The sequence below is a fragment of the Pelodiscus sinensis genome, chromosome 3 (genome assembly GCF_052426305.1).
Source record: "Pelodiscus sinensis isolate ZL-2025 chromosome 3, ASM5242630v1, whole genome shotgun sequence".
NCBI classification, from domain to species: Eukaryota; Metazoa; Chordata; order Testudines; family Trionychidae; genus Pelodiscus; species Pelodiscus sinensis.
The window spans coordinates 793,047-819,293 of NC_143054.1; the positions used below are offsets into that span (position 1 = coordinate 793,047).

At 61.7% G+C, this 26,247-nt stretch overlaps 1 protein-coding gene and 1 long non-coding RNA gene across 3 annotated transcripts in view; one reads left to right on the forward strand and one right to left on the reverse strand.

Annotated features, from left to right (window-relative positions):
* Window positions 1–4,180: 4,180 nt before the first annotated feature.
* Window positions 4,181–17,390, reverse strand: LOC149524593 (uncharacterized). The gene is made up of 2 exons (XR_016349063.1): window positions 16,220–17,390; window positions 4,181–5,647 (listed from the first exon to the last, which is right to left on the reverse strand). It is a non-coding gene; the product is annotated as an uncharacterized LOC149524593 (long non-coding RNA).
* Window positions 13,987–26,247, forward strand: part of GCKR (glucokinase regulator) — a 73,684-nt gene continuing 61,423 nt past the window's right edge. For both annotated transcript variants that reach the window (XM_075915729.2, XM_075915730.2), the window contains exons 1-3: window positions 13,987–14,141; window positions 21,245–21,400; window positions 22,055–22,123. In XM_075915729.2, coding sequence (XP_075771844.1) covers window positions 14,082–14,141; window positions 21,245–21,400; window positions 22,055–22,123 — 285 coding nt within the window. In that variant the 5' untranslated portion in view covers window positions 13,987–14,081. The remainder of the gene's footprint in view (window positions 14,142–21,244; window positions 21,401–22,054; window positions 22,124–26,247) is intronic.

Consider the following 26,247-nt stretch of genomic DNA (forward strand, 5'->3'; position numbering starts at 1 on the left):
CCCGAAGCGCTTGTGCCAGTACTTCTCCTGTCTCCTCCACCTGTGCCTGTATCCAGACAGAGAACCTGAGCATGGATGCCTCTACCCAGGTCCTGGTGTGGTCTTGCTGTATTTGTGGCTTGCAATTCCCACTGAGTGATCTCCAGGCTGGGGGAGACAACCATTGTGAAAGGTGCCTGCTGGTGGAATCTCTCAGGCAGCAGGTGGGAGAGCTACAGGAGGAGGTGGCCAGGCTGAGGAGCATTCGAGGCCATGAGGAATTCCTGGACAGTATTCCTGTGGAGTCCACGGAGGTCACTGTCCTAGGATGTGGGACTATTGACCAGCCACGTATGGAGGAGGCGGTGGTGCAGGGTGAGCACTGGCAGCTGGTTTCTTCCGGCAGCGGGCAGTGTTCCACCCCTGCTCCTAACCCTCCCACTGTGTTACATAACCGTTACACTTTACTTTCTGCAGGAGACAAGGAGTCACCCCCCACAGTGGAGGAGACCAGGCCTTGCACCACCAAGGTTGAGCAGTCTCCTGCCACCACTGCGAGGAGGAAACGTAGGGTAGTGGTGGTTGGAGACTCTCTTCTGAGGGGAACGGAGGCACCCATCTGTCGCCCTGACAGCTCATCTCGAGAGGTATGCTGTCTGCCAGGGGCCCGTATCCGAGATGTTACGGAGGCATTGTCGAGGATTATCCGGCCCTCTGACTACTACCCCATGCTACTCATCCACGTGGGCACAAATGATACTGCCAGGTGTGACACTGAGTGGATCAAGCGTGACTACAGGGCTTTGGGAGTACGGGTGAAGGAGTTCGGGGTGCAGGTGGTATTCTCTTCTATCCTTCCTGTCAAAGGTAGGGGCCCGGGCACAGAGAGGTGCATCCTGGAGGTGAATGCCTGGCTGCGAGGAAGGTGTCGCCAGGAGGGCTTCGGCTTCCTTGATCACGGGGTGCTCTTCCAGGAAGGACTGCTTGGCGGAGATGGAGTTCACCTTTCCAGGAGCAGGAAGGCCTTGTTTGGACACAGACTGGCTAACCTTGTGAGGAGGGTTTTAAACTAGGTTCGACGGGGGCAGGTGAGCAAAGCCCACAGGTAAGTGCTGAATGTGCGGGACTGGGAGATGGGTTGGAAATGGGGGGGACTACGGCCTATAATGGGAAGGAGAAAGGAGGGTCAGGGCACAACAGGGAGGCAAGGTCAAATCAGTATCTTAGATGCCTATATACAAATGCGAGAAGTATGGGTAATAAGCAGGAAGAACTGGAATTGCTAACCAATAAATACAACTATGATATCATTGGTATTACAGAAACCTGGTGGGATGGGACGCATGATTGGAATGTTGGTATGGAAGGGTACGGCTTGCTCAGGAAGGACAGACAGGGAAAAAAGGGAGGAGGGGTTGCCTTGTATATTAAAAATGTACACACTTGGACTGAAGTGGAGACGAACGTAGGAGATAGCTGTGTAGAGAGTCTCTGGGTTAGGCTAAAAGGGGTAAAAGTAAGGGTGATGTCATACTAGGAGTCTACTACAGGCCACCTAGCCAGGTGGAAGAGGTGGATGAGGCCTTTTTTAAACAATTAACAAAACTATCCAAAGCCCAAGATTTGGTGGTGATGGGGGACTTCAACTATCCAGATATATGTTGGGAAACTAACACAGCGAGGCACAGGCTATCCAATAAGTTTCTGGACTACATTGGAGACAACTTTCTGTTTCAGAAGGTTGAAAAAGCTACCAGAGGAGAAGCTGTTCTGGATTTGATTTTAACAAATAGGGAGGAACTAGTTGAGAACTTGAAAGTGGAAGACAGTATAGGGGACAGTGATCACGAAATAATAGAGTTCATGATCTTAAGGAAAGGTAGAAGGGAGACCAGCACAATTGAGGTAATGGATTTCAGGAAGGCAGATTTTGATAAGCTCAGAGAACTTGTAGGTAAGGTCCCATGGGAAGCAAGACTGAAGGGAAAAACAACTGAGGAGAGTTGGAAGTATTTCAAAGGGACGTTGTTAAGGGCCCAAAAGCAAACAATTCCGCTGTGTAGGAAAGACAGAAAATATGGCAAAAGACCAGCTTGGCTTAACAAGGAGATCTTGTATGATCTCAAAATAAAAAAGGAGTCATATAAAAAATGGAAACTAGGACAACTAACAAAGGATGAATATAGGCAAGCAACACGGGAATGCAGGGGCAAGATTAGAAAGGCAAAGGCACAAAATGAGATCAAACTAGCTACAGGCATAAAGGGAAACAAGAAGACTTTTTATAAATACATTAGAAGCAAGAGGAAGACCAAGGACAGGGTAGGCCCACTGCTTAGTGAGGAGGGAGAAGCAGTAACAGGAAACTTGGAAATGGCGGAGATGCTCAATGACTTCTTTGTTTCGGTCTTCACCGAGAAGTCTGGAGGTGTGCCTAACGTGGTGAATACAAGCAGAGAGAGGGTAAGTTTAGAAGATAGGATACACAAAGAACAAGTTAAAAATCACTTAGGAAAGTTAGATGTCAGCAAGTCACCAGGTCCTGATGAAATGCATCCCAGGATACTCAAGGAGCTGATAGAGGAGGTATCTGAGCCTTTAGCTATGATCTTTGAAAAATCATGGCAGACAGGGGAGATTCCAGAAGACTGGAAAAGGGCAAATATTGTGCCCATCTATAAAAAGGGGAATAAGAACAACCCAGGAAACTACAGACCGGTCAGTTTAACGTCTGTCCCAGGGAAGATAATGGAGCAGGTAATTAAGGAAATCCTATGCAAACACTTGGAAGGTAATAAAGTGATAGGGAATAGCCAGCATGGGTTTGTGAAGAACAAGTCATGCCAAACTAATCTGATAGCTTTCTTTGATAGGATAACGAGCCTTGTGGATAAGGGAGAAGCGGTGGATGTCATATACCTAGACTTTAGTAAGGCATTTGATACGGTCTCGCATGATATTCTTATTGATAAACTAGGCAAATATAACTTAGATAGGGCCACGATAAGGTGGGTGCATAATTGGCTGGATAACCGTAGTCAGAGAGTTGTTGTTAACGGTTCTAAATCCTGCTGGAAAGGGATAGCAAGTGGAGTTCCTCAAGGGTCTGTTTTGGGACCCGTACTGTTCAATATCTTCATCAATGATGTAGATATTGGGATAGAGAGTACGCTTATTAAGTTTGCGGATGATACCAAACTGGGTGGGGTTGCGACTTCTTTGGAGGATAGGGACATAATTCAGAATGACCTTAGCAAGTTAGAGAAATGGTCAGAGGTAAACAGGATGAGGTTTAATAAAGAGAAATGCAAAGTGCTCCACTGAGGAAGGAACAATCAGTTCCATACATACAAGATGGGAGGCGACTGTCTAGGAAGGAGCATGGCGGAAAGGGATCTAGGGGTCATAGTGGACCACAAGTTGAATATGAGTCAACAGTGTGATGCTGTTGCCAAAAAAGCAAATATGATTCTAGGTTGTATCAACAGGTGTGTTGTAAGCAAAACTCGTGAAGTCATTCTGCCGCTCTACTCTGCACTAGTTAGGCCTCAGCTGGAGAACTGTGTCCAGTTCTGGGCGCCACATTTCAAGAAAGATGTGGAGAAATTGGAAAGGGTACAGAGAAGAGCGACAAGAATGATTAAAGGTCTAGAGAACATGACCTATGAAGCCAGGCTTCATGAACTGGGCTTGTTTAGTTTGGAAAAAAGAAGATTAAGGGGGGACATGATAGCGGTTTTCAAATATCTAAAAGGGTGTCACAAGGAGGAAGGAGAAAATTTGTTCCTCTTGGTTTCTGAGGACAGGACAAGGAGTAATGGGCTTAAAGTGCAGCAGGGGAGGTTTAGATTGGACATTAGGAAAAAATTCCTAACTGTCAGGGTGGTCAAATATTGGAATAAATTGCCAAGGGAGGTGGTGGAATCTCCCTCTCTGGAGATATTTAAGAACAGGTTAGATAGACATCTGTCAGGGATGGTGTAGGTGGAGCTTGGTCCTGCCTTGAGGGCGGGGGGCTGGACTCGATGGCCTCTTGAGGTCCCTTCCAGTCCTATTATTCTATGATTCTATGATTCTATATGGGACCTGTTCCAAACCCCTCATCATTGTAGTTGCCCTCCCCTCTCCCAGCCTCTCTCTTCCCCTCTCCCACCTCCTTTTCCCAGTCTCCCCCAGTTTTGTTCAATAAAGAGAGATTCTATTTTTGAACACAACTGTCCTTTATTTTGTACATCAGGAAGGGGGGCTAGGGAGGGGTAAGTGAAAAGAGGTGAGGGAGGAATGGGGTACGAGCTCCCAATGGGGAGGTCTGGGCTGGCTCTGCAGGCTTCTGGGGGTGGAAGCTCTCCTGCAGCCCCCCAATTGCACCCTCTCCCCAGATGGCAGCCTGCGGCAAGTGCAGCCGGGCTGATGGCCGAGTGCTGTGATGTGTCCAGTGTGGGTACTCCGGGCACTCCAAGCCAGGACTGCTTTGCAAGCGGGGCACCCCTGAGAACTGTCTGTCCGGGGTGGGGGTCGGGTCCCTTTAAGCACAGCCCTCGGCTAGCCTGAGACAGCATCTCCACGCTCTAAGTCAGGCATGTCCAAAGTCCGGCCCGCGGGCCAATTGCGGCCCGTGTTCCGGTTTAATACGGCCCCCCCAGGTAATCTGGCAATATCTATCTTTTATGGCCCCCAACAAATCCATATGTATTGAGATGAATACATTGTAAAATCTCAGTTAATGTCAGTTGGTCTAAATCAGTTATAAATATATTTGGACACAACATGTATACTTGGTGTTATGTTCCTGTTCATATTTTTAGAACTTAAAAGTTGACAGACAACCTTTATTACCAATAATATGTAATGTACTTTACAATGTTCCTGACATATATTTCAGCTTCCTGGATTTTTTTTTTTCATCTGGCCTTCAGATATGAAAGGCAGAGTGATTTAACACCTGTTTAGATTTGTCATCCGTGTGACGAAATGAAAAGTATGCCGTTTGCAATAAACTTTGCATAAAATAGTTAATTTGCATTTAATTTTAATGGTTCAAAGAATGTCAGGCAAAATGGTCGGCCCTCACGCATGTTCACTTCATCAAATTTGGCCCTCTTTGAAAAAAGTTTGGACACCCCTGCTCTAAGTCCTCCTCTGATGCCCTGCCGGCTCCGCTTCCGGCCATCCTTAACCCCGATTCAGGGTCCACTCTGTGTGGACAAGCTAGTTTTTTAGTCTGGATCCGTTAGTTCGAATTAGCTTAGTTCGAATTAGCGCTGCAGTGTAGACGTACCCTTGGCTATTAGCCACCAGGCTGTGCCTTCCTGGAGGTGGGAGGGTGGCTTATCGGTGCTGAGAGACGTTCTCCTCCAAGCTCTCCGGGCCTGGCCCCGGGCGCAATGGACGTTGAGGGATCCGGGCAGGCAAGGTCTCTGCTCCCGAGGGCCGCGTTGGCGCCTTCCCCTGGGCCGCGGGAGGGGTGGGGGCCGAGGCGCTGGGGTTTGGTTCTGCTGGGACTAGACTCCGGCTGGGGCTGGCCAAGTTCCGGCTGGCTTGGTGCTTTTCCATGGCGCTGCCGGGCAGGGCGACGCCTCCTCTGCACCAGCCACTGGACTCCCTGGCTGCTCTGCCGGGCGCTGACTCAGCATCTGTCCCGCTGCCGAGCGCGGGAGCCAGGCCGGGTCTGCGCCCGCAGGAGGAAACAAAGTGTCCTTGCCAGGCCTGCGGCTCGGCCCTGCGCTTGGCAGGGAAGCCAGGGGCTTGTGCTGGGGGGGGTCACTGGGCGGAGGGGGTGCACAGCCCAGCGGAGAACCAGCAGTTCCTGACGGGCTGTGTGTGTCCCGGGGGGGTGTGTGTGTGTGTCTCTCGGGTGTGTGCGTGTGCGTGTGTCTGTGTGTGTGTGTGTCGCTTGGGGGGGGTGCACAGGCCAGCGGAGAAGCAGCAGTTCCCGAGGGGCTGGGTGTGTCCCGGGGGTGTATGTGTCTGTGTCACTGAGGTGTGTGTGTGTGTGTGTGTCACTGGAGGGGTGTCACTGGGGGGTGTCCCGGGTGTGTGTGTGTGTGTCACTGGAGGGGTGTCACTGGGGAGGGTGTCCCGGGTGTGTGTGTGTGTGTGTGTGTGTGTGTGTGTGTGTCTGTCACTGGGAGGGTGTCACTGGAGGGGGTGTCCCGGGTGTGTGTGTGTGTCACTGGAGGGGTGTCACTGGGGGGGTGTCCCGGGTGTGTGTGTGTGTATCTCACTGGAGGGGTGTCACTGGGGGGGTGTCCTGTGTGTGTGTGTGTCACTGGGGAGGTGTCACTGGGGGGTGTACCGGGGGCGTGTGTCTGTGTCACTGGAGGGGTGTCACTGGGGGGTGTCCCGGGTGTGTGTGTGTGTGTCACTGGAGGGGTGTCACTGGGGGGGGTGTCCCTGGTGTGTGTGTGTGTGTGTGTGTGTGTGTGTGTGTCACTGGAGGGGTGTCACTCGGGGGGGTGTCCCGGGTGTGTGTGTGTGTGTGTGTGTCACTGGAGAGGTGTCACTGGGAGGGGTGTCCTGTGTGTGTGTGTGTGTGTGTGTGTGTGTCACTGGGAGGGTGTCACTGGAGGGGGTGTCCCGTGTGTGTGTGTCACTGGGGGGGTGTCCCGGGGGTGTGTGTGTGTGTGTTTGTGTGTGTGTCTGTCACTGGGAGGGTGTCACTGGAGGGGGTGTCCCGGGTGTGTGTGTGTGTCACTGGAGGGGTGTCACTGGGGGGTGTCCCGGGTGTGTGTGTGTGTATCTCACTGGAGGGGTGTCACTGGGGGGGTGTCCTGTGTGTGTGTGTGTGTGTCACTGGGGAGGTGTCACTGGGGGGTGTACTGGGGGCGTGTGTCTGTGTCACTGGAGGGGTGTCACTGGGGGGGGGGGGATGTCCCGGGTTTGTGTGTCACTGGTGTGTGTGTCGTTGGGGGCGTGCCTCTGGGGGGATGTCGCTGGGGGGGTGCACAGCCCAGCGGAGAAGCAGCAGTTCCCGACAGGCTGGGTGTGTCCCGGGGGTGTATGTGTATGTGTCTGTCACTGAGGTGTGTGTGTGTGTGTGTCACTGGAGGGGTGTCACTGGGGGGGGTGTCCCTGGTGTGTGTGTGTGTGTGTGTCACTGGAGGGCTGTCACTCGGGGGGGTGTCCCGGGTGTGTGTGTGTGTGTGTGTGTGTCACTGGAGAGGTGTCACTGGGAGGGGTGTCCTGTGTGTGTGTGTGTGTGTGTGTGTGTCACTGGAGGAGTGTCACTGGGGGGGTGTCCCGGAGGTGTGTGTGTGTGTCATTGGGAGGGTGTCACTGGAGGGGGTGTCCCGTGTGTGTGTGTCACTGGGGGGGTGTCCCGGGGGTGTGTGTGTGTCACTGGAGGGGTGTCCCGGGTGTGTGTGTGTGTCACTGGGGCGGTGTTCGGGGGGGGTCCCGGGGTTTGTGTGTGTGTGTGTGACTGGAGGGGTGTCCCGGGGGGGGTGTGTGTGTGTGTGACTGGAGGGGTGTCCCGGGGGTGTGTGTGTGTCACTGGAGGGGTGTCACTGGGGTGTGTGTGTGTGTGTGTCACTGGAGGGGTGTCACTGGGGTGTGTGGGTGTGTGTGTCACTGGAGGGGTGTCCCGGGGTGTGTGTGTCCCGGGGGGGTGTCCCGGGGGGGTGTCACTGGGGGGGTGTCCCGGGGGTGTGTGTGTGTGTGTGTGACTGGAGGGGTGTCCCGGGTGTGTGTGTGTGTGTGTGTGTCACTGGAGGGGTGTCACTGGGGTGTGTGTGTGTGTGTCACTGGAGGGGTGTCACTGGGGTGTGTGTGTGTGTGTGTCACTGGGGGGGTGTCACTGGGGTGTGTGGGTGTGTGTGTCACTGGAGGGGTGTCACTGGGGTGTGTGGGTGTGTGTGTCACTGGAGGGGTGTCACTGGGGTGTGTGTGTGTGTGTGTCACTGGGGGGGTGTCACTGGGGTGTGTGTGTGTGTGTGTCACTGGAGGGGTGTCACTGGGGTGTGTGGGTGTGTGTGTGTCACTGGAGGGGTGTCACTGGGGTGTGTGGGTGTGTGTGTCATTGGGGGGGTGTCCCGGGGGTGTGTGTGTGTGTGTGTCACTGGGGGGGTGTCACTGGGGTGTGTGGGTGTGTGTGTCACTGGAGGGGTGTCCCGGGGTGTGTGGGTGTGTGTGTCACTGGGGGGGTGTCCCGGGGGTGTGTGTGTGTGTGTGTGTGTGACTGGAGGGGTGTCACTGGGGTGTGTGTGTGTGTGTGTCACTGGAGGGGTGTCACTGGGGTGTGTGTGTGTGTGTGTCACTGGAGGGGTGTCACTGGGGTGTGTGTGTGTGTGTGTGTCACTGGAGGGGTGTCACTGGAGTGTGTGGGTGTGTGTGTGTCACTGGAGGGGTGTCACTGGGGTGTGTGGGTGTGTGTGTCACTGGGGGGGTGTCCTGGGGGTGTGTGTGTGTGTGTGTGTGAGACTGGAGGGGTGTCACTGGGGTGTGTGTGTGTGTGTGTCACTGGGGGGGTGTCACTGGGGTGTGTGGGTGTGTGTGTCACTGGAGGGGTGTCCCGGGGTGTGTGTGTCCCGGGGGGGGTGTCACTGGGGGGGTGTCCCTGGGGGGGTGTCACTGTGGGGGTGTCACTGTGGGGTGTCCCTGGGGGGTGTCCCGGGGGGGGTGTCACTGGGGGGGTGTCCCGGGGGGGTGTCCCGGGGGTGCCCCTGCACGGGCTGCCCCCCCTCTCCCGGTGCCGCTGCGCCCCCTGGCGGCCGGGCTCGGCCCTGAGGGTGGAAATGGCTCCCGGCTCCATCTGACTCTGGCCGCGGGACCAGGAGCTGCCCCCCCCCCCCGGCGGGTCCGCGCGCTCCTTGGCCCCTCCCTTCCAGAGCCCGGGGGGGGGGGTTAATGGGGACAGGAGGCGGGAGGGGCTGGGGAGCGGCCAGAGCAAAGCGAACAAACTCGTGTGGGCTCAGCCCCCCCCCCCCGTCTCCTCACCTGCTCAGCGCTGCTCTGCGCGCCCCCCCCGTGCCGCCCCCCCGGCCCAGCCCGTACAGCCCCCACCCCCTCCCGTGTAGCCCCCCCGCCCGTGAACCCCCCTTCTGTGCAGCCCCCGCCCCCTCCCGTGTAGCCCCCCCGCCCGTGAACCCCCCTTCTGTGCAGCCCCCACCCCCTCCCGTGTAGCCCCCCCACACCCGCAGCTCCCCGCCCGTGCAGTTCCCCGCCCCCCTCCCGTGTAGCCCCCCCACCTCCGCAGCTCCCCGCCCGTGCAGTTCCCCGCCCCCCTCCCGTGTAGCCCCCCCACCTCCGCAGCTCCCCGCCCGTGCAGTTCCCCGCCCCCTCCCGTGTAGCCCCCCACCCCCGCAGCTCCCCGCCCGTGCAGCTCCCCGCCCCCCTCCCGTGTAGCCCCCCCACCTCCGCAGCTCCCCGCCCGTGCAGTTCCCCGCCCCCTCCCGTGTAGCCCCCCACCCCCGCAGCTCCCCGCCCGTGCAGCTCCCCGCCCCCCTCCCGTGTAGCCCCCCCACCTCCGCAGCTCCCCGCCCGTGCAGTTCCCCGCCCCCCTCCCGTGTAGCCCCCCCACCTCCGCAGCTCCCCGCCCGTGCAGTTCCCCGCCCCCCTCCCGTGTAGCCCCCCACCCCCGCAGCTCCCCGCCCGTGCAGCTCCCCGCCCCCTCCCGTGTAGCCCCCCCACCTCCGCAGCTCCCCGCCCGTGCAGCTCCCCGCCCCCCTCCCGTGTAGCCCCCCCACCTCCGCAGCTCCCCGCCCGTGCAGTTCCCCGCCCCCCTCCCGTGTAGCCCCCCCACCTCCGCAGCTCCCCGCCCGTGCAGTTCCCCCGCCCCCCTCCCGTGTAGCCCCCCACCCCCGCAGCTCCCCGCCCGTGCAGCTCCCCGCCCCCCTCCCGTGTAGCCCCCCCACCTCCGCAGCTCCCCGCCCGTGCAGTTCCCCGCCCCCCTCCCGTGTAGCCCCCCAGCCCCGCAGCTCCCCGCCCCCTCCCGTGTAACCCCCCCGCCGCTCCCTGCCCCCCTCCCGTGTAGCCCCCCACCCCCGCAGCTCCCCGCCCGTGCAGCTCCCCGCCCCCCTCCCGTGTAGCCCCCCCACCCCCGCAGCTCCCCGCCCGTGCAGTTGCCCGCCCCCCTCCCGTGTAGTCCCCCCAGCCCCGCAGCTCCCCGCCCCCTCCCGTGTAACCCCCCCGCCGCTCCCTGCCCCCCTCCCGTGTAGCCCCCCACCCCCGCAGCCCCCGCCCGTGCAGTTCCCCGCCCCCTCCCGTGTAACCCCCCTCACTGCCCCCCTCCCGTGTAGCCGCCCCCGCCCCCACCCGTGAACTCCCCCCCTTCCGTGCAGCCCCCGCCCCCGCCCGTGCAGCTCCCCGCCCCCCTCCCGTGTAGCCCCACCCGGCCCAGCCCGTGCAACCCCCCCCTCCCGTGAAGCTCCTGCCCCCCCGGCCCGGCCCGTACAGCCCCTCTGCCCTTTGCGTCCCTCCGCCCCTCCCATGTATCCTCCCGGCCCCTTCTCGCCCTTCGCCAGTGCAGACCCCCTGCCCACTGGCCACCATGCAGGAGGCTGGAGCTGGAGGGGTCACATTGGGGGGTGCAGGCAGACAGCCCGGCATCAGCTCTGATCAAGCTATTGTGTGGGTGGCCCGGGCCCCGGGGATGCTGGGGGGGAGCAGACGGGCCCCGGGGATGCTGGGGGGGGGCTGACGGGCCCCGGGGCACTGGGGGGGAAGCAGACGGGCCCCGGGGATGCTGGGGGGGAGCAGACGGGCCCCGGGGACGCTGGGGGGGAGCAGACGGGCCCCGGGGATGCTGGAGGGGGAGCAGACGGGCCTCGGGGACGCTGGGGGGGGAGCAGACGGGCCTCGGGGACGCTGGGGGGGAGCAGACGGGCCCCGGGGACGCTGGGGGGGGAGCAGACGGGCCTCGGGGACGCTGGGGGGGGCTGATGGGCCCCGGGGCACTGGGGGGGAAGCAGACGGGCCTCGGGGATGCTGGGGGGGAGCAGACAGGCCCCGGGGATGCTGAGGGGAGGAGCAGACGGGCCCCGGGGATGCTGGGGGGGGAGCAGACAGGCCTCGGGGATGCTGGGGGGGAGCAGACGGGCCCCGGGGATGCTGGGGGGGGGAGCAGACGGGCCTCGGGGATGCTGGGGGGGAGCAGACGGGCCCCGGGGATGCTGGAGGGGGAGCAGACGGGCCTCGGGGACGCTGGGAGGGGAGGAGACGGGCCCCGGGGATGCTGGAGGGGGAGCAGACGGGCCTCGGGGATGCTGGGGGGGAGCAGACGGGCCCCGGGGATGCTGGGGGGGGAGCAGACAGGCCTCGGGGACACTGGGGGGGAGCAGACGGGCCTCGGGGACGCTGGGGGGGGAGCAGACGGGCCTCGGGGATGCTGGGGGGGAGCAGACGGGCCTCGGGGACGCTGGGGGGGAGCAGACGGGCCTCGGGGACGCTGGGGGGGGAGGAGACGGGCCCCGGGGATGCTGGAGGGGGAGCAGACGGGCCTCGGGGACGCTGGGGGGGGAGGAGACGGGCCCCGGGGATGCTGGAGGGGGAGCAGACGGGCCTCGGGGACGCTGGGGGGGGAGCAGACGGGCCTTGGGGATGCTGGGGGGGAGCAGACGGGCCTCGGGGATGCTGGGGGGGAGCAGACGGGCCTCGGGGACACTGGGGGGGGAGCAGACGGGCCCAGGGACGCTGGGGGGGATAGCCGGGCCTCGGGGACGCTGGGGGGGGGGGAGCAGACGGGCCTCGGGGATGCTGGGGGGGAGCAGACGGGCCCCGGGGATGCTGGAGGGGGAGCAGACGGGCCTCGGGGACGCTGGGGGGGGAGCAGACGGGCCTCGGGGACGCTGGGGGGGGAGCAGACGGGCCTCGGGGATGCTGGGGGGGAGCAGACGGGCCCCGGGGATGCTGGGGGGGGGCTGACGGGCCCCGGGGCACTGGGGGGGAAGCAGACGGGCCCCGGGGATGCTGGGGGGGAGCAGACGGGCCCCGGGGACGCTGGGGGGGAGCAGACGGGCCCCGGGGATGCTGGAGGGGAGCAGACGGGCCTCGGGGACGCTGGGGGGGAGCAGACGGGCCCCGGGGACGCTGGGGGGGGAGCAGACGGGCCTCGGGGACGCTGGGGGGGCTGATGGGCCCCGGGGCACTGGGGGGGGAGCAGACGGGCCCCGGGGATGCTGGGGGGGAGCAGACGGGCCTCGGGGATGCTGGGGGGGAGCAGACGGGCCCCGGGGATGCTGGGGGGGGGCTGACGGGCCCCGGGGCACTGGGGGGGAAGCAGACGGGCCCCGGGGATGCTGGGGGGGAGCAGACGGGCCCCGGGGACGCTGGGGGGGAGCAGACGGGCCCCGGGGATGCTGGAGGGGGAGCAGACGGGCCTCGGGGACGCTGGGGGGGAGCAGACGGGCCCCGGGGACGCTGGGGGGGGAGCAGACAGGCCTCGGGGACACTGGGGGGGAGCAGACGGGCCTCGGGGACACTGGGGGGGGAGCAGACGGGCCCAGGGACGCTGGGGGGGATAGCCGGGCCTCGGGGACGCTGGGGGGGGGGGAGCAGACGGGCCTCGGGGATGCTGGGGGGGAGCAGACGGGCCCCGGGGATGCTGGAGGGGGAGCAGACGGGCCCCGGGGACGCTGGGGGGGGAGCAGACGGGCCTCGGGGACGCTGGGGGGGGAGCAGACGGGCCTCGGGGATGCTGGGGGGGAGCAGACGGGCCTCTGGGACACTGGGGGGGGAGCAGACGGGCCCCGGGGACGCTGGGGGGGGAGCAGACGGGCCTCGGGGACGCTGGGGGGGGAGCAGACGGGCCTCGGGGACGCTGGGGGGGGAGCAGACGGGCCCCGGGGACGCTGGGGGGGGAGCAGACGGGCCTCGGGGACGCTGGGGGGGGAGCAGACGGGCCTCGGGGACGCTGGGGGGGAGCAGACGGGCCCCGGGGACGCTGGGAGGGGAGCAGACGGGCCCTGGGGACGCTGGGGGGGGAGCAGACGGGCCCCGGGGACGCTGGGGGGGAGCAGACGGGCCCCGGGGACGCTGGGGGGGAGCAGACGGGCCCCGGGGACGCTGGGGGGGGAGCAGACGGGCCTCGGGGACGCTGGGGGGGGGGGAGCAGACGGGCCCGGGGATGCTGGGGGGGATAGCTGGGCCTCGGGGACGCTGGGGGGGAGCAGACGGGCCTCGGGGACGCTGGGGGGGAGCAGACGGGCCTCGGGGACACTGGGGGGGAGCAGACGGGCCCCGGGGATGCTGGAGGGGGAGCAGACGGGCCCCGGGTATGCTGAGGGGAGGAGCAGACGGGCCCCGGGGACGCTGGGGGGGGAGCCGACGGGCCCCGGGGATGCTGGAGGGGAGCAGACGGGCCTCGGGGACGCTGGGGGGGAGCAGACGGGCCTCGGGGATGCTGGGGGGGAGCAGACGGGCCTCGGGGACGCTGGGGGGTATAGCCGGGCCCGGGGACGCTGGGGGGGATAGCCGGGCCTCGGGGATGCTGGGGGGGGGGAGCAGACGGGCCCCGGGGACGCTGGGGGGGGAGCAGACGGGCCTCGGGGACGCTGGGGGGGGGGAGCAGACGGGCCCGGGGATGCTGGGGGGGATAGCTGGGCCTCGGGGACGCTGGGGGGGGGAGCAGACGGGCCTCGGGGATGCTGGGGGGGGAGCAGACGAGCCCGGGGATGCTGGGGGGGAGCAGACGGGCCCGGGGACGCTGGGGGGGATAGCCGGGCCTCGGGGATGCTGGGGGGGGAGCAGATGAGCCCGGGGATGCTGGGGGGGATAGCTGGGCCCCATGGATGCTGAGGCAGACACAGAGTGGCAGGGAAGGCGGTGCGGGGGGGCGGCCCAGGATCCCGGTCTCCCTGAGTCCTGGGGAGGGGCACAGGCTGTCGCTAGCTGCCCAGCTTGTCCCTGGGCCCCGCACGAGGGCCCTGGCCAGTGGCCCACGCGCTCCGCTCATGCCCTGCGACTGCTGAGCAGCGCCTGGCCTTGGCAGGAGCAGCGCAGGGTCTCTGCCCGGCGCAAGGACGGGCTGGGGCACCGGGCCAGCGGCTCCGATTAATCATTGCCGGCTGGGGCCGATAAGGCCCGGAGCGAGGGGCGGGGCGCCACACGGCCTTTGTCTCCTGGGGCTGGAGCAGCAGCTGGTGCCGGGCTGCACTCGGGGCCGGACCATGCGCAGGACACAGAGGTACAGGCATGTCATCGAGACGCCCGCGCACGGCAAGTGGGAGGTGAGGCCCGCAGGGTCTGGCCCCGGCCTGGGGGCGAGCTAGGACAGGGCCTGGCCTGGGGCTGCCCAGCAGGGACAGGGACCGAGGTTTCTTCAGCACCTGTGCCGCTCCCCGACTGCGCCGGCCCTGGGCTCTGGGCGCCCCGTGGCCCGGCGGTGCCAGCGTGTCTGTGGGGGCTCGGGCTGTGGTGCACAGAACTCAGCTCGGCACCGGCCAGATGGAGCCCACAAGGGACCACGGTGCCCATTTAGTCAGGGGTCCCCTGGCTTCACAGGCTCGCACACGCTTGTGTCACCCGCTTGTGGCTTTCCAGGCTCTCACCCCTTATGGCTTTACAGGCTCGCACCCGCTTGTGACTTCCCAGGCTCGGACCTGCGTGTGTCACCCGCTTGTGACTTCACAGGCTCGTACCTGCTTGTGACTTCACAGGCTAGCACTCGCTTGTGGCACCAGCTTGTGACTTCATAGGCTCGCACCTGCTTGTGGCACCCCCTTGTGACTTCACAGGCTCGGACCTGCTTGTGTCACCCGCTTGTGACTTCACAGGCTCGCACACGCTTGTGTCACCCGCTTGTGGCTTTCCAGGCTCTCACCCCTTATGGCTTTACAGGCTCGCACCCGCTTGTGACTTCCCAGGCTCGGACCTGCGTCTGTCACCCGCTTGTGACTTCACAGGCTAGCACTCGCTTGTGGCACCAGCTTGTGACTTCACAGGCTCGGACCTGCTTGTGTCACCCGCTTGTGACTTCACAGGCTAGCACTCGCTTGTGACACCAGCTTGTGACTTCATAGGCTCGCACCTGCTTGTGTCACCCACTTGTGACTTCACAGGCTAGCACTCGCTTGTGTCACCCTCTTATGGCTTCACAGGTTCACACCTGCTTGTGGCTTCACAGGCTTGCACCCGCTTGTGGCACCCACTTGTGGCTTTCCAGACTCTCACCCCCTTATGGCTTTATAGACTCGCACCCGCTTGTGACTTCACTGGCTCACACTCGCTTGTGTCACCCGCTTGTGACTTCACAGGCTTGCACCCACTTGTTACACCCCCTCATGGCTTCACAGGCTCGCACCTGCTTGTGTCACCTGCTTGTGGCTTCACAGGCTCGCACCCGCTTGTGACTTCCCAGGCTCGGACCTGCGTGTGTCACCCGCTTGTGACTTCACAGGCTCGTACCCGCTTGTGACTTCACAGGCTAGCACTCGCTTGTGGCACCCGCTTGTGACTTCATAGGCTCGCACCTGCTTGTGGCACCCGCTTGTGACTTCACAGGCTCGCACCCGCTTGTGTCACCCTCTTATGGCTTCACAGGCTCACACCTGCTTGTGGCTTCACAGGCTTGCACCCGCTTGTGGCACCCACTTGTGGCTTTCCAGACTCTCACCCCCTTATGGCTTTATAGACTCGCACCCGCTTGTGACTTCACCGGCTCACACTCGCTTGTGTCACCCGCTTGTGACTTCACAGGCTTGCACCCACTTGTCACACCCCCTCATGGCTTCACAGGCTCGCACCTGCTTGTGTCACCTGCTTGTGGCTTCACAGGCTTGCACCCGCTTGTGTCCATGCCTCTGTGGCAGGGTGAGGGTTGGGCTTTGTCTCCCAGAGTGGGGGAGGCTGCAGGAGGGGGCTGCAGCTGGGGGTGGACACAGGGCTGGTGTTGGGGCTGTGGAGCCGTGGCTGGGCTGCGGAGCAGAGCTGGGAGGGGAGTGGGGCTCAGACTAGGTGGAGTTCACTGGGCCCCAGCCCCATGCAACCTGAGCATACCCCTAGGCCCCCAGGGGGCAGGCCCCACAGGCTGGGGGCAGCTGCACCCTGGCAGAACCCATACCAGAGACCCCCAAGTAATTCCTGCTCCTGCTCCACTAGGCAATTCAGCTAAGGTCCCCGCAATGGCCCATGCAGCCCAATGGCAGGTCTCTGCCAGGGACCAGTGCCAGCTACTCCAGAGCCGGAGCAGAGCGGGGCAATTGTCCCTGGTGTCCACTCCCAGGCTCTACCAGGCAGAGGGTTAGGGACACCCCGAGCATGGAGCTGTCTGATAGCCACAGAGGGACCCATCCTCCCTGAAATGTACCTTGACTTTTCTCACAACATCCCCTGGCAAGGAGTTCCACAGGTTGTGCTCTGTGTGAAGCAATCCCGGCTGCTTGTTAACTGCAGATTCTTGTGCCGTGCGAATGGGTAAATGACGCTTCCTTGCTGGCTTTTCTCTGTCCCGGGCCTGGTTTTCCTGCCCTCAGTCTAAGCTGAGCAGACCCAGTCTTTTACATCTCTCCTCAGCTGGAAGCTGCTCCGTGCCTCTCACCACCAGTGTTGGATGTCTCTGTGCTTTTTCCAACTGGAGCTGGGGCAAGCAGAGCTGCAGGCGGGTTCCCGGGGGGGTTGTGCAGGGGCAGGCTGCTATTTTCTGCCTCCTTCTTAGGCCCCACCACATTCCCGGCCCCGTTTGCTCATGCTGTGGCCTGAGGCTTCACAAAGGCGTCCACGTGCATCAGACACTGGGTCATTTCAGCTATTTAGATCCAACTGGCAACAGCTGCCGTCTTGCTGCCTTTCCTCCCATGCGGCGGCGGCCTCCAGAGCTGGGCACCTGGCCAGCAGGTGCCCCTCTGCCTCCACCTGGCAGGAGGACAGCCATACCACGACCCCTTAAAACCCTGCAGCCCCCGAGCTCCCTCGGGGTCAGGACTCTCAGCTGCTTGCCCCTGTGAGTACAGGGCAGACGTCATGCGCCGGCGTTTGGCGTGGCCGTGAATTCGGTGGGACCTAGCTGCTGAGCTGCCTGTTTTGAAGGGCTCTGCCAGTCTGCCTGCTGGTGAGCGCTGCGGCGCAGCAAGGGGGTGTTCTCAGGGCCCGACCTGGCGCGGCACCAAACCGAGGGCAGCATCTCACTTACATGCACTTTGATCGCGCAGCTGGAGTCTTTGTTCCAATGTGCCTTGGACTGGCACCTGCCCAGCTGGTCTGGGGAGCTCCCTCGGCAGCGCTGCACGGAGTTTGCAGCTCGCGCTCACGCAGCCTGGTGCCGGCTGAGAACTTTGCCGCCCCTGTTCCCCCTTCCCCACCGGATGAATAGGACTGGCCCGGGGGCTCCACTGGTTACCCCCCTCTGCACTGAGCACTGACCACTAGCCCTGCCCTGTGCTTCCATCTGTTAGCCAGTTGCAGAGCCAGGAGGGGGCTTCCGCTTATCCCAGGGCCGCTGCCCTTCCCCAGCACAGCCTGTCTGGCCTGGCCATGCCTAGTCACCCAGCTGGCAACTGCTGGGGCCTTTTCGGACTCGGCGTCCCCTGCGCGCTCCTGCCATGGGGCCAGGGGCTGGGCAGGAGGCTGCAGAGCGCTGGGGGTGGGTCTGCGGGCTCCTGCAGCGCCCTAGGTACGCCCATCGGGTCCACATGCCCATAGCTGTTTAATTCATCAGCGGTTCCCACGTGCTCTCCACTGGGACGGCTCCCCAGGGCTGCCAGCTAACAGCCTGGCCCAGGTGTGGGCATCAGCCTCACATCCACTGCGCCGAAGCCCAGCGCAGCGGCCCCGGTTGTTGCATAAATTGCTAGTTTCGTCCCCTGGAGGCTAGTTCAATTTGCCTCAAGAAGGGTCTGTCTGCACTACAATGTTAGTTCGAACTAACATTCATAGCCGCTACACTAGACGCCTTAGTTCGAATTAGCTTCGTTCGAATTAACTAATTCGAACTAAGTTAGTTCGAATTAGCGCTGTAGTGTAGATGTACCCCACGAGAATCCCACTTTCCGGCTGGGTCCAACTCTATTTATTGTTTGCAAACAAGTTTGGCCGAGGAGCTCAGTGCTCCAAGCAGGGTCGACCTTGAGCATTGCCTGAGCTGAAACTTTTCTAGATTTCACATTCCTTCTGGCCAGCATGTCGCAATGGGCTGGGTCACTGCCAGTTTACTCGGTTCCCTGGCAGAAAGTATAGCAGCTTCTAAGACATGCGCATCTCCTCTTTTCTAAGCTGAAAAGTCCCAGTCTCTTTAGCCTCTCTTCATATGGGACCCGTTACAAACCCCTGATCATTGTAGTTGCCCTCCCCTCTCCCACCCTCTCTCTTCCCCTCTCCCACCTGGGAGAGCACTGGGGCACAGACAGACAGCCCCCCAGGGCTCTCCCCTGTGTAAGGGAAAGTTCGGGGGCACAGGGAGCACTGGGGTGTCCAAGGGGAGGTGGGGGATGTGTTAGAACCTCTCCCCTGTGTGAGGGGGGCTGGGGGGCACAGGGAGCACTGGGGTGTCTGAGGGGAGGTGGGGGATGTGTTAGAACCTCTCCCCTGTGTGAGGGGGGCTGGGGGGTACAGGGAGCACTGGGGTGTCTGAGGGAAGGTGGGGGATGTGTTAGACCCTCTCCCCTGTGTGAGGGGGGCTGGGGGGCACAGGGAGCACTGGGGTGTGTGAGGGGAGGTGGGGGATGGGTTATAACCTCTCCCCTGTGTAAGGGGGGCTGGGGGGCACAGGGAGCACTGGGGTGTGTGAGGGGAGGTGGGGGATGGGTTATAACCTCTCCCCTGTGTGAGGGGGGCTGGGGGGCACAGGGAGCACTGGGGTGTGTGAGGGGAGGTGGGGGATGGGTTATAACCTCTCCCCTGTGTAAGGGGGGCTGGGGGGCACAGGGAGCACTGGGGTGTCTGAGGGGAGGTGGGGGATGTGTTAGACCCTCTCCCCTGTGTGAGGGGGGCTGGGGGGCACAGGGAGCACTGGGGTGTGTGAGGGGAGGTGGGGGATGGGTTATAACCTCTCCCCTGTGTAAGGGGGGCTGGGGGGCACAGGGAGCACTGGGGTGTGTGAGGGGAGGTGGGGGATGGGTTATAACCTCTCCCCTGTGTGAGGGGGGCTGGGGGGCACAGGGAGCACTGGGGTGTGTGAGGGGAGGTGGGGGATGGGTTATAACCTCTCCCCTGTGTAAGGGGGGCTGGGGGGCACAGGGAGCACTGGGGTGTCTGAGGGGAGGTGGGGGATGGGTTATAACCTCTCCCCTGTGTAAGGGGGGCTGGGGGGCACAGGGAGCACTGGGGTGTCTGAGGGGAGGTGGGGGATGGGTTGGCTGACGTGCTGGGTGTGGCCGGTTTGGCACGTTCCTAGGGCAGGACCCCGGGTTTTGAGCCGCTGGCCCTGACGGGACGCTCAGCGGAGGCCAGGTGGACCTGGTGCCTCCCTCCCAGCCCGCCCCGAGGGATTTGTCACAGGCACCAGGTCGCCCCACAGCTCCAGACGGTCACTACCCTCAAGCCCAGCAGCCGCCGGTGCAGCGGGGCCTGTCCATGGCCACAGCGCCCCCCCCTCCCCCGTGACGTGTCGGGGACCCGGCCCTGTGGGAGACGTGTTTATCGATATGGGCTCCCACAAAGTTCCTGCCAGCAAGTTAAGGGAGTCTGGGCTGGATAAATGGAGGGTAAGATGGGTAGGAAGCTGGCTAGACTGTCCGGCCCAATGGGTAGTGCTCAACGGCTCGCTGTCCGGTTGGTGGTCGGTCGGTGTCTAGCGGAGTGCCCCAAGGATCGGTTCCAGGGCTGGTTTTGGTCAACATCTTCATTAATGGAGGGGATGGATTGCACCCTCAGCGAGTTTGCACATGACACTAAGCTGGGGGGAGAGGTAGATACGCTGGAGGGCAGGGATGGGTCCAGAGGGACCTAGACAAATTGGAGGATTGGGCCACAAGAAATCTGATGAGGTTCAACAAGGACAAGTGCAGAGTCCTGCCCTTGGGACGGAAGAATCCCAAGCATTGGTACAGGCTGGGGACTGACTGGCTAAGTAGCAGTTCTGCAGAAAAGGACCTGGGGGTTCCAGTGGATGAGAAGTTGGAGATGAGTCACCAGGGCGCCCCATTAGATGGCTAATGGTATATTGGGGTGCATTAGGAGGAGCATTGCCAGCAGATCCAGAGATGTCATCATTCCCCTTTATTCAGCTTTGGTGAGGCCACATCTGGAGTATTGTGTCCAGTTCTGGGCCCCCCACCACAGAAAGGATGCGGACGCATTGGAGATGGTCCAGCGGAGGGCAACTAAAATGATTCAGGGGCTGGAGCACATGGCCTACGAGGAGAGGCTGAGGGGTTTGGGTCTGTTTAGTCTGCAGAAGCGAAGAGTGAGGGGGGATTTGAGAGCAGCCTTCGACTTCCTGCAGGGAGGTTGCAAAGAGGCTGGCGAGAGGCTGTTCGCAGTGGTGACGGGTGGCAGAACGAGGAGCAATGGGCTCGATTTGCAGGGCACGAGATCTAGGGACATTAGGACAAATGATTCCCTGGGAGGGTGGGGAAGCGCTGGGCTGGGTTCCGGGGGGGGGGTCTCCATCCCTAGGGGTGTTTAAATCCCGGCTTTACAAAGCCCTGGCCAGGATGATCAAGTTGGGCTGGTCCTGCTTTGGGCAGGGGCTGGACTTGCTGGCTCCTGAGGTCTCTGCCAGCCCTGGGATTCTACCCTTGAGAGCCAGTGTCCCTGCGGCACCGCTATCAGCACAGCTGGTCACTGGCCAGCCCCTCCCATAGCGGGCGTGGTCCAGCGCTTCCTCCCAGACAGACTATGTCACTGCAAGCCCAGAGCCCGTGTCACCCACACACGCACCAGCCACACTGGCTGACACCGAGCCCCGGCTCAGCACAGGCCACGCTGCACAGAGCGGAGCAAACCCACTAGTGCAGTGTTGGTGCATCGTGTTGCTCACGGCGCTGGCTGGGGGCTGTGGGGCTGATTCTCAGGAGCAGGAACACTCCTGGAGCCCAAGGAAGCATGAACGGCAGCAGGTCGGACCCCCAGGGCGAGTGGCTGCTGAGCTCTTGCGGGTGCTCTTTCATCCCCCTCCCCCCGTAGGGTCGCTCTGCTCTGTGCTCCGGGGGGCCTGGCTGGCACCGGGACACGCGATCCATGGGCAGGGAATGTGCCCACAGCACAACACCCGGGTGTCCCGTCGCGGGTCAGGTCCCGAGCGCAGCCAGACCCGACGTGCCAGTGGAGGTTGGAGGGCGGCAGTGACGGGCTCTCTGCCCCAGGCAACAGGCTCACGGCTGGACTAGTGTCCCAGGCGGGCCCCTCTGAGCCATGCCGGCCCTGGGCCCGTCAGCCCGTGTGCCTTGCTTTGCAGCTGGCAGGGTATGAGGCCACGCTGCCCATCAGCGAGAAGTCAAACCCCATCACCAGGGAGCTGGACAAGGCCGACCCGGCGCAGATCGTGCAGCTGCTGAAGGAGTGTGACGCGGAGATATTCCAGGAGGAGGAGGAAGCTCTGCCCCACTACAAGGTGAGCTCTGCCGAGGGCCTGCCTGGCAGCCCACCCACAGCCCCAGGCTACCACGCTGCAGGGGAGCCCCAGCAGGGCTGCGATTCGCCTCCAAGGGCGTGGCTGGCACCGGAGAGGCTCCGCCCCCCCACGGCACGCAGAGCTTGCTGGCGGCGGGGGACGCGATGGCACCAGGGAGACCCTAGCTCAGTCCATGCCAAGCCCCACAGAGCTGGCAGGGCCTCTCCAGTGAGTGCCGCTCCTTTGGGAGCACTCGCCGTTTCCCCCGGCACAGCCGCCAGCTGGCCCTGGGAGCACGCGCGCTGCGCTGGATGGAAGCCCACGCGGGGCACATGGCAGTCAAAGGGGCCGTGGCCACATTTCGGTGCCGACAGCTTTTTGGTTTTTTGCTTGACACATTTTTTTTAACCACCTGGCAACCCTAGTACTGGCACTTTTTTTTAAAATTCAAAAAGCACTGGTGGCAGGTACATACGCGTATGGGGGGGAGTAAACCCACCGAGCCCTGAGCTCGGGAGAGAGGAGTTCCCCCACCCGCCACAGCGCTAGTTCATATGGGGAGTAACCCAGCAGCACCCCGATGCTCCCCCCAGCCCTGATTGCTGGGCACGGCTGGCGCTAATGTCACTGAGCTGCTCCTTTCTCTCTTCCCAGCGGCTCTACAGTGAGTCGGTGCTGCAGACCATGGTCCACATTATCCGTGAGGTGCAGGAAGTCCTGAAGGTACATTCTGGTGCGGTGCAGTGTGGGGCAGTGGGTGGGATGTGCTCTGTCATGGCACCGTGCGTATGGCAGGGTGTGCTGTGCTGTGCTGCAGTCTGGTATGAAGTGTGCAGGTTAGCATGAAGTCATGTGGGAAGGTGACGTGCAGTGTTGTGTGGCATGGTCTGGTGAAGTGTAATTGGATCCTATGAGGTGAGGTTCAGTACAGTGGGACGAGGTGCTGTGTGATAAAATGAGATGAGATGCAGTGCAGTGGGTACGGTGCAGTGGGACATCAGTGCAGTATAGTCAAATGAAGTGAGATGCAGTGGGATGAGGCACAGTGGAGTGGGAAGAGGTGGAGTGGGACGAGGGGTAGTGCAGTGGGACAAGGTGCAGTGCAGTGTGGTGAAATGAGGTGAGGTGCATTGCAATGGAGTGGGACAAGGTGCAGTGCAGTGGGACGAGGTGCAGTGAAGTGTGGTGAAATGAGGTGAGGTGCATTGCAATGGAGTGGGACGAGGGGTAGTGCAGTGGGATGAGGTGCAGTGAAGTGTGGTGAAATGAGGTGAGGTGCATTGCAATGGAGTGGGACAAGGTGCAGTGCAGTGGGACGAGGTGCAGTGAAGTGTGGTGAAATGAGGTGAGGTGCATTGCAATGGAGTGGGACGAGGGGTAGTGCAGTGGGATGAGGTGCAGTGAAGTGTGGTGAAATGAGGTGAGGTGCAGTGCAGTGGGATGAGGCACAGTGGAGTGGAACGAGGTGCAGTGCAGTGGGACAAGGTGCAGTGTAGTGTGGTGAAATGAGGTGAGGTACAGTGCAGTGGGATGAGGCACAGTGGAGTGGGACAAGGTGCAGTGCAGTGGGACGAGGTGCAGTGCAGTGTGGTGAAATGAGGTGAGGTACAGTGCAGTGGGATGAGGCACAGTGGAGTGGGACAAGGTGCAGTGCAGTGGGACGAGGTGCAGTGCAGTGTGGTGAAATGAGGTGAGGTATAGTGCAGTGGGATGAGGCACAGTGAAGTGGAGCAAGGTGCAGTGCAGTGGGACAAGGTGCAGTGCAGTGTGGTGAAATGAGGTGAGGTGCAGTGTGCTGGGGAGCAGCCTGGTGCAGCAAGCTGAGCTATTGCACAGTTCTACAGTACACTGCGATCAGGACACTCATGTTTTATGTGCATGTGCAGAATGACGTTTGTCGTGTGCACCAATGTGGAGGTGACATATAACACATCACATCTGCATTGGTGCACATAACAAAGTTAATTCTGCACATAGATGGCATGTGGCAGGGCCCGGGGGCAGCGGGATGAGGTGCAGCAGTTTGGGGCCAGGTCAGAGGCCCCTTTCTATGGCTGCAGCAGCTCCAGCAGGATTGGGCCAAGAGAAAGGCGCCACTCCCTGGCTGTGGTGTGCAGTGCGATGCAGTGTGGTATGGAGCAGCACGATACAGTGAGGTGAAGTGTGCAGTGCGATGCAGTGTGGTATGGAGCAGCACGATACGGTGAGGTGAGGTGTGCAGTGCGGTGCAGTGTGGTATGGAGCAGCATGATACAGTGAGGTGAGGTGTGCAGTGCGATGCAGTGTGGTATGGAGCAGCACGATACGGTGAGGTGAGGTGTGCAGTGCGATGCAGTGTGGTATGGAGCAGCACGATGCAGTGAGGTGAGGTGTGCAGTGCGATGCAGTGTGGTATGGAGCAGCACGATACAGTGAGGTGAGGTGTGAAGTGCGGTGCAGTGTGGTATGGAGCAGCACGATGCAGTGAGGTGAGGTGTGAAGTGCGGTGCAGTGTGGTATGGAGCAGCACGATACAGTGACGTGAGGTGAGGTGTGCAGTGATATGCAGTGCAGCATAGAATCAAAGAATCATAGAGCACTAGGACTGGAAGGGACCTCCAGAGGTCATCAAGTCCAGTCCCCTGCCCTCATGGCAGGACCAAGCACCATCTAGATCAGTGGTCCCCAACCTTTTGGGGCTGCTGGGCACTCGGGGGCGGGGCCACCCATACGCCACGTGCCTGTTGCCAGCGCCACCCATGCACCGCTCTCCCGGGGCCAGTGCTGCTCCTGTGCTGCGCGCCCAGGGGTGGGGCCGCCCATATGCCGTGCACCCAGGAGCCGGCAGTGCACATACGCTGCACGCCCGGTGCCAGCACAGACCATGCACCATGCGCCCAAGGGCTGCCCATGTGCTGCACACCCGGGGCTGGTGCTGCCCCTGTGCCACGTGCATGGGGCCGGCATCACCCAAACACCGCACGCCCAGGAGCCGGCACCGCCCATGTGCCACACGCCCGGGGGCAGGGCCAGCCCCGATCACTCGGTGGGTGCACAGAAATGGCCCGGCAGGCGCCATGGTGCCCATAGGCACCACATTGGGGACCACTGGTGTAGATCATCCCTGACCGGGGTCTGTCCAACCTGCTCTTACATATCTCCAGGGATGGAGATTCCACAACCTCCCTGGGCAATTTATTCCAGTGTTTAACGACCCTGACAGGTAGGAAGTTTTTCCTAATGTCCAACCTAAACCTCCCTTGCTGCAGGTTAAGCCCATTGCTTCTTGTCCTGTAATCACAGGCCAAGGAGAACAATTTCCCCACCTCCTCCTTGTAACACCCTTTTAGATACTTGAAAACTGCTAGCATATTACAGTGAGGTGTGTGCAGTGAGATGCAGTGTGGTGTGGAGCAGCAAGGTGCAGTGAGGTTTGATGCAGTGTGGTGTGGAGCAGCATGGTGCAGTGAGGTGTGATGCAATGAGGTGAAGTACAGTAAGGTGTGATGAAGTGTGGTAGTGAGCAGCATGGTGCAAGGAGGTTTGGTGCAGCGTGGTGTGGAGCAGCATGGTGCAAGGAGGTTTGATGCAGTGTGGTGTGGAGCAGCATGGTGCAGTGAGGTGTGATGCAGTGAGGTGAAGTACAGTAAGGTGTGATGAAGTATGGTAGTGAGCAGCATGGTGCAAGGAGGTTTGGTGCAGTGTGGTGTGGAGCAGCATGGTGCAGTGAGGTGACATGCAAGGAGGTTTGATGCAGTGTGGAATGGAGCAGCATGGTGCAGTGAGGTGACATGCAAGGAGGTTTGGTGCAGTGTGGAATGGAGCAGTGAGGTGATGTGCAGCATGGTGCAGGGAGGTTTGGTGCAGTGTGGTGTGGAGCAGCATGGTGCAGTGAGGTGACGTGCAGTGAGGTGACATGCAGCATGGTGCAGTGAGGTGATGTGCAGCATGGTGCAGAGAGGTGAGGTACAAGGAGGTTTGGTGCAGTGTGGAATGGAGCAGCATGGTGCAGTGAGGTGAGGTACAAGGAGGTTTGGTGCAGTGAGGTGATGTGCAGCATGGTGCAGTGAGGTGATGTGCAGCATGGTGCAGAGAGGTGAGGTGCAAGGAGGTTTGGTGCAGTGTGGAATGGAGCAGCATGGTGCAGTGAGGTGATGTGCAGCATGGTGCAGTGAGGTGACGTGCAGTGAGGTGCAAGGAGGTTTGGTGCAGTGTGGAATGGAGCAGCATGGTGCAGTGAGGTGAGGTGCAAGGAGGTTTGGTGCAGTGTGGAATGGAGCAGCATGGTGCAGTGAGGTTTGATGCAGTGTGGTGTGGAGCAGCATGGTGCAGTGAGGTGTGATGCAGTGAGGTGAAGTACAGTGAGGTGTGATGAAGTGTGGTAGTGAGCAGCATGGTGCAAGGAGGTTTGGTGCAGTGTGGTGTGGAGCAGCATGGTGCAGTGAGGTGTGATGCAGTGAGGTGAAGTACAGTGAGGTGTGATGAAGTGTGGTAGTGAGCAGCATGGTGCAGGGAGGTTTGGTGCAGTGTGGTGTGGAGCAGCATGGTGCAGTGAGGTGATGTGCAGCATGGTGCAGGGAGGTTTGATGCAGTGTGGAATGGAGCAGCATGGTGCAGTGAGGTGAGGTGCAAGGAGGTTTGGTGCAGTGTGGAATGGAGCAGCATGGTGCAGTGAGGTGAGGTGCAAGGAGGTTTGGTGCAGCGTGGAATGGAGCAGCATGGTGCAGTGAGGTGACATGCAGCATGGTGCAGTGAGGTGACATGCAGCATGGTGCAGTGAGGTGATGTGCAGCATGGTGCAGTGAGGTTTGATGCAGTGTGGAATGGAGCAGCATGGTGCAGTGAGGTGAGGTGCAAGGAGGTTTGAT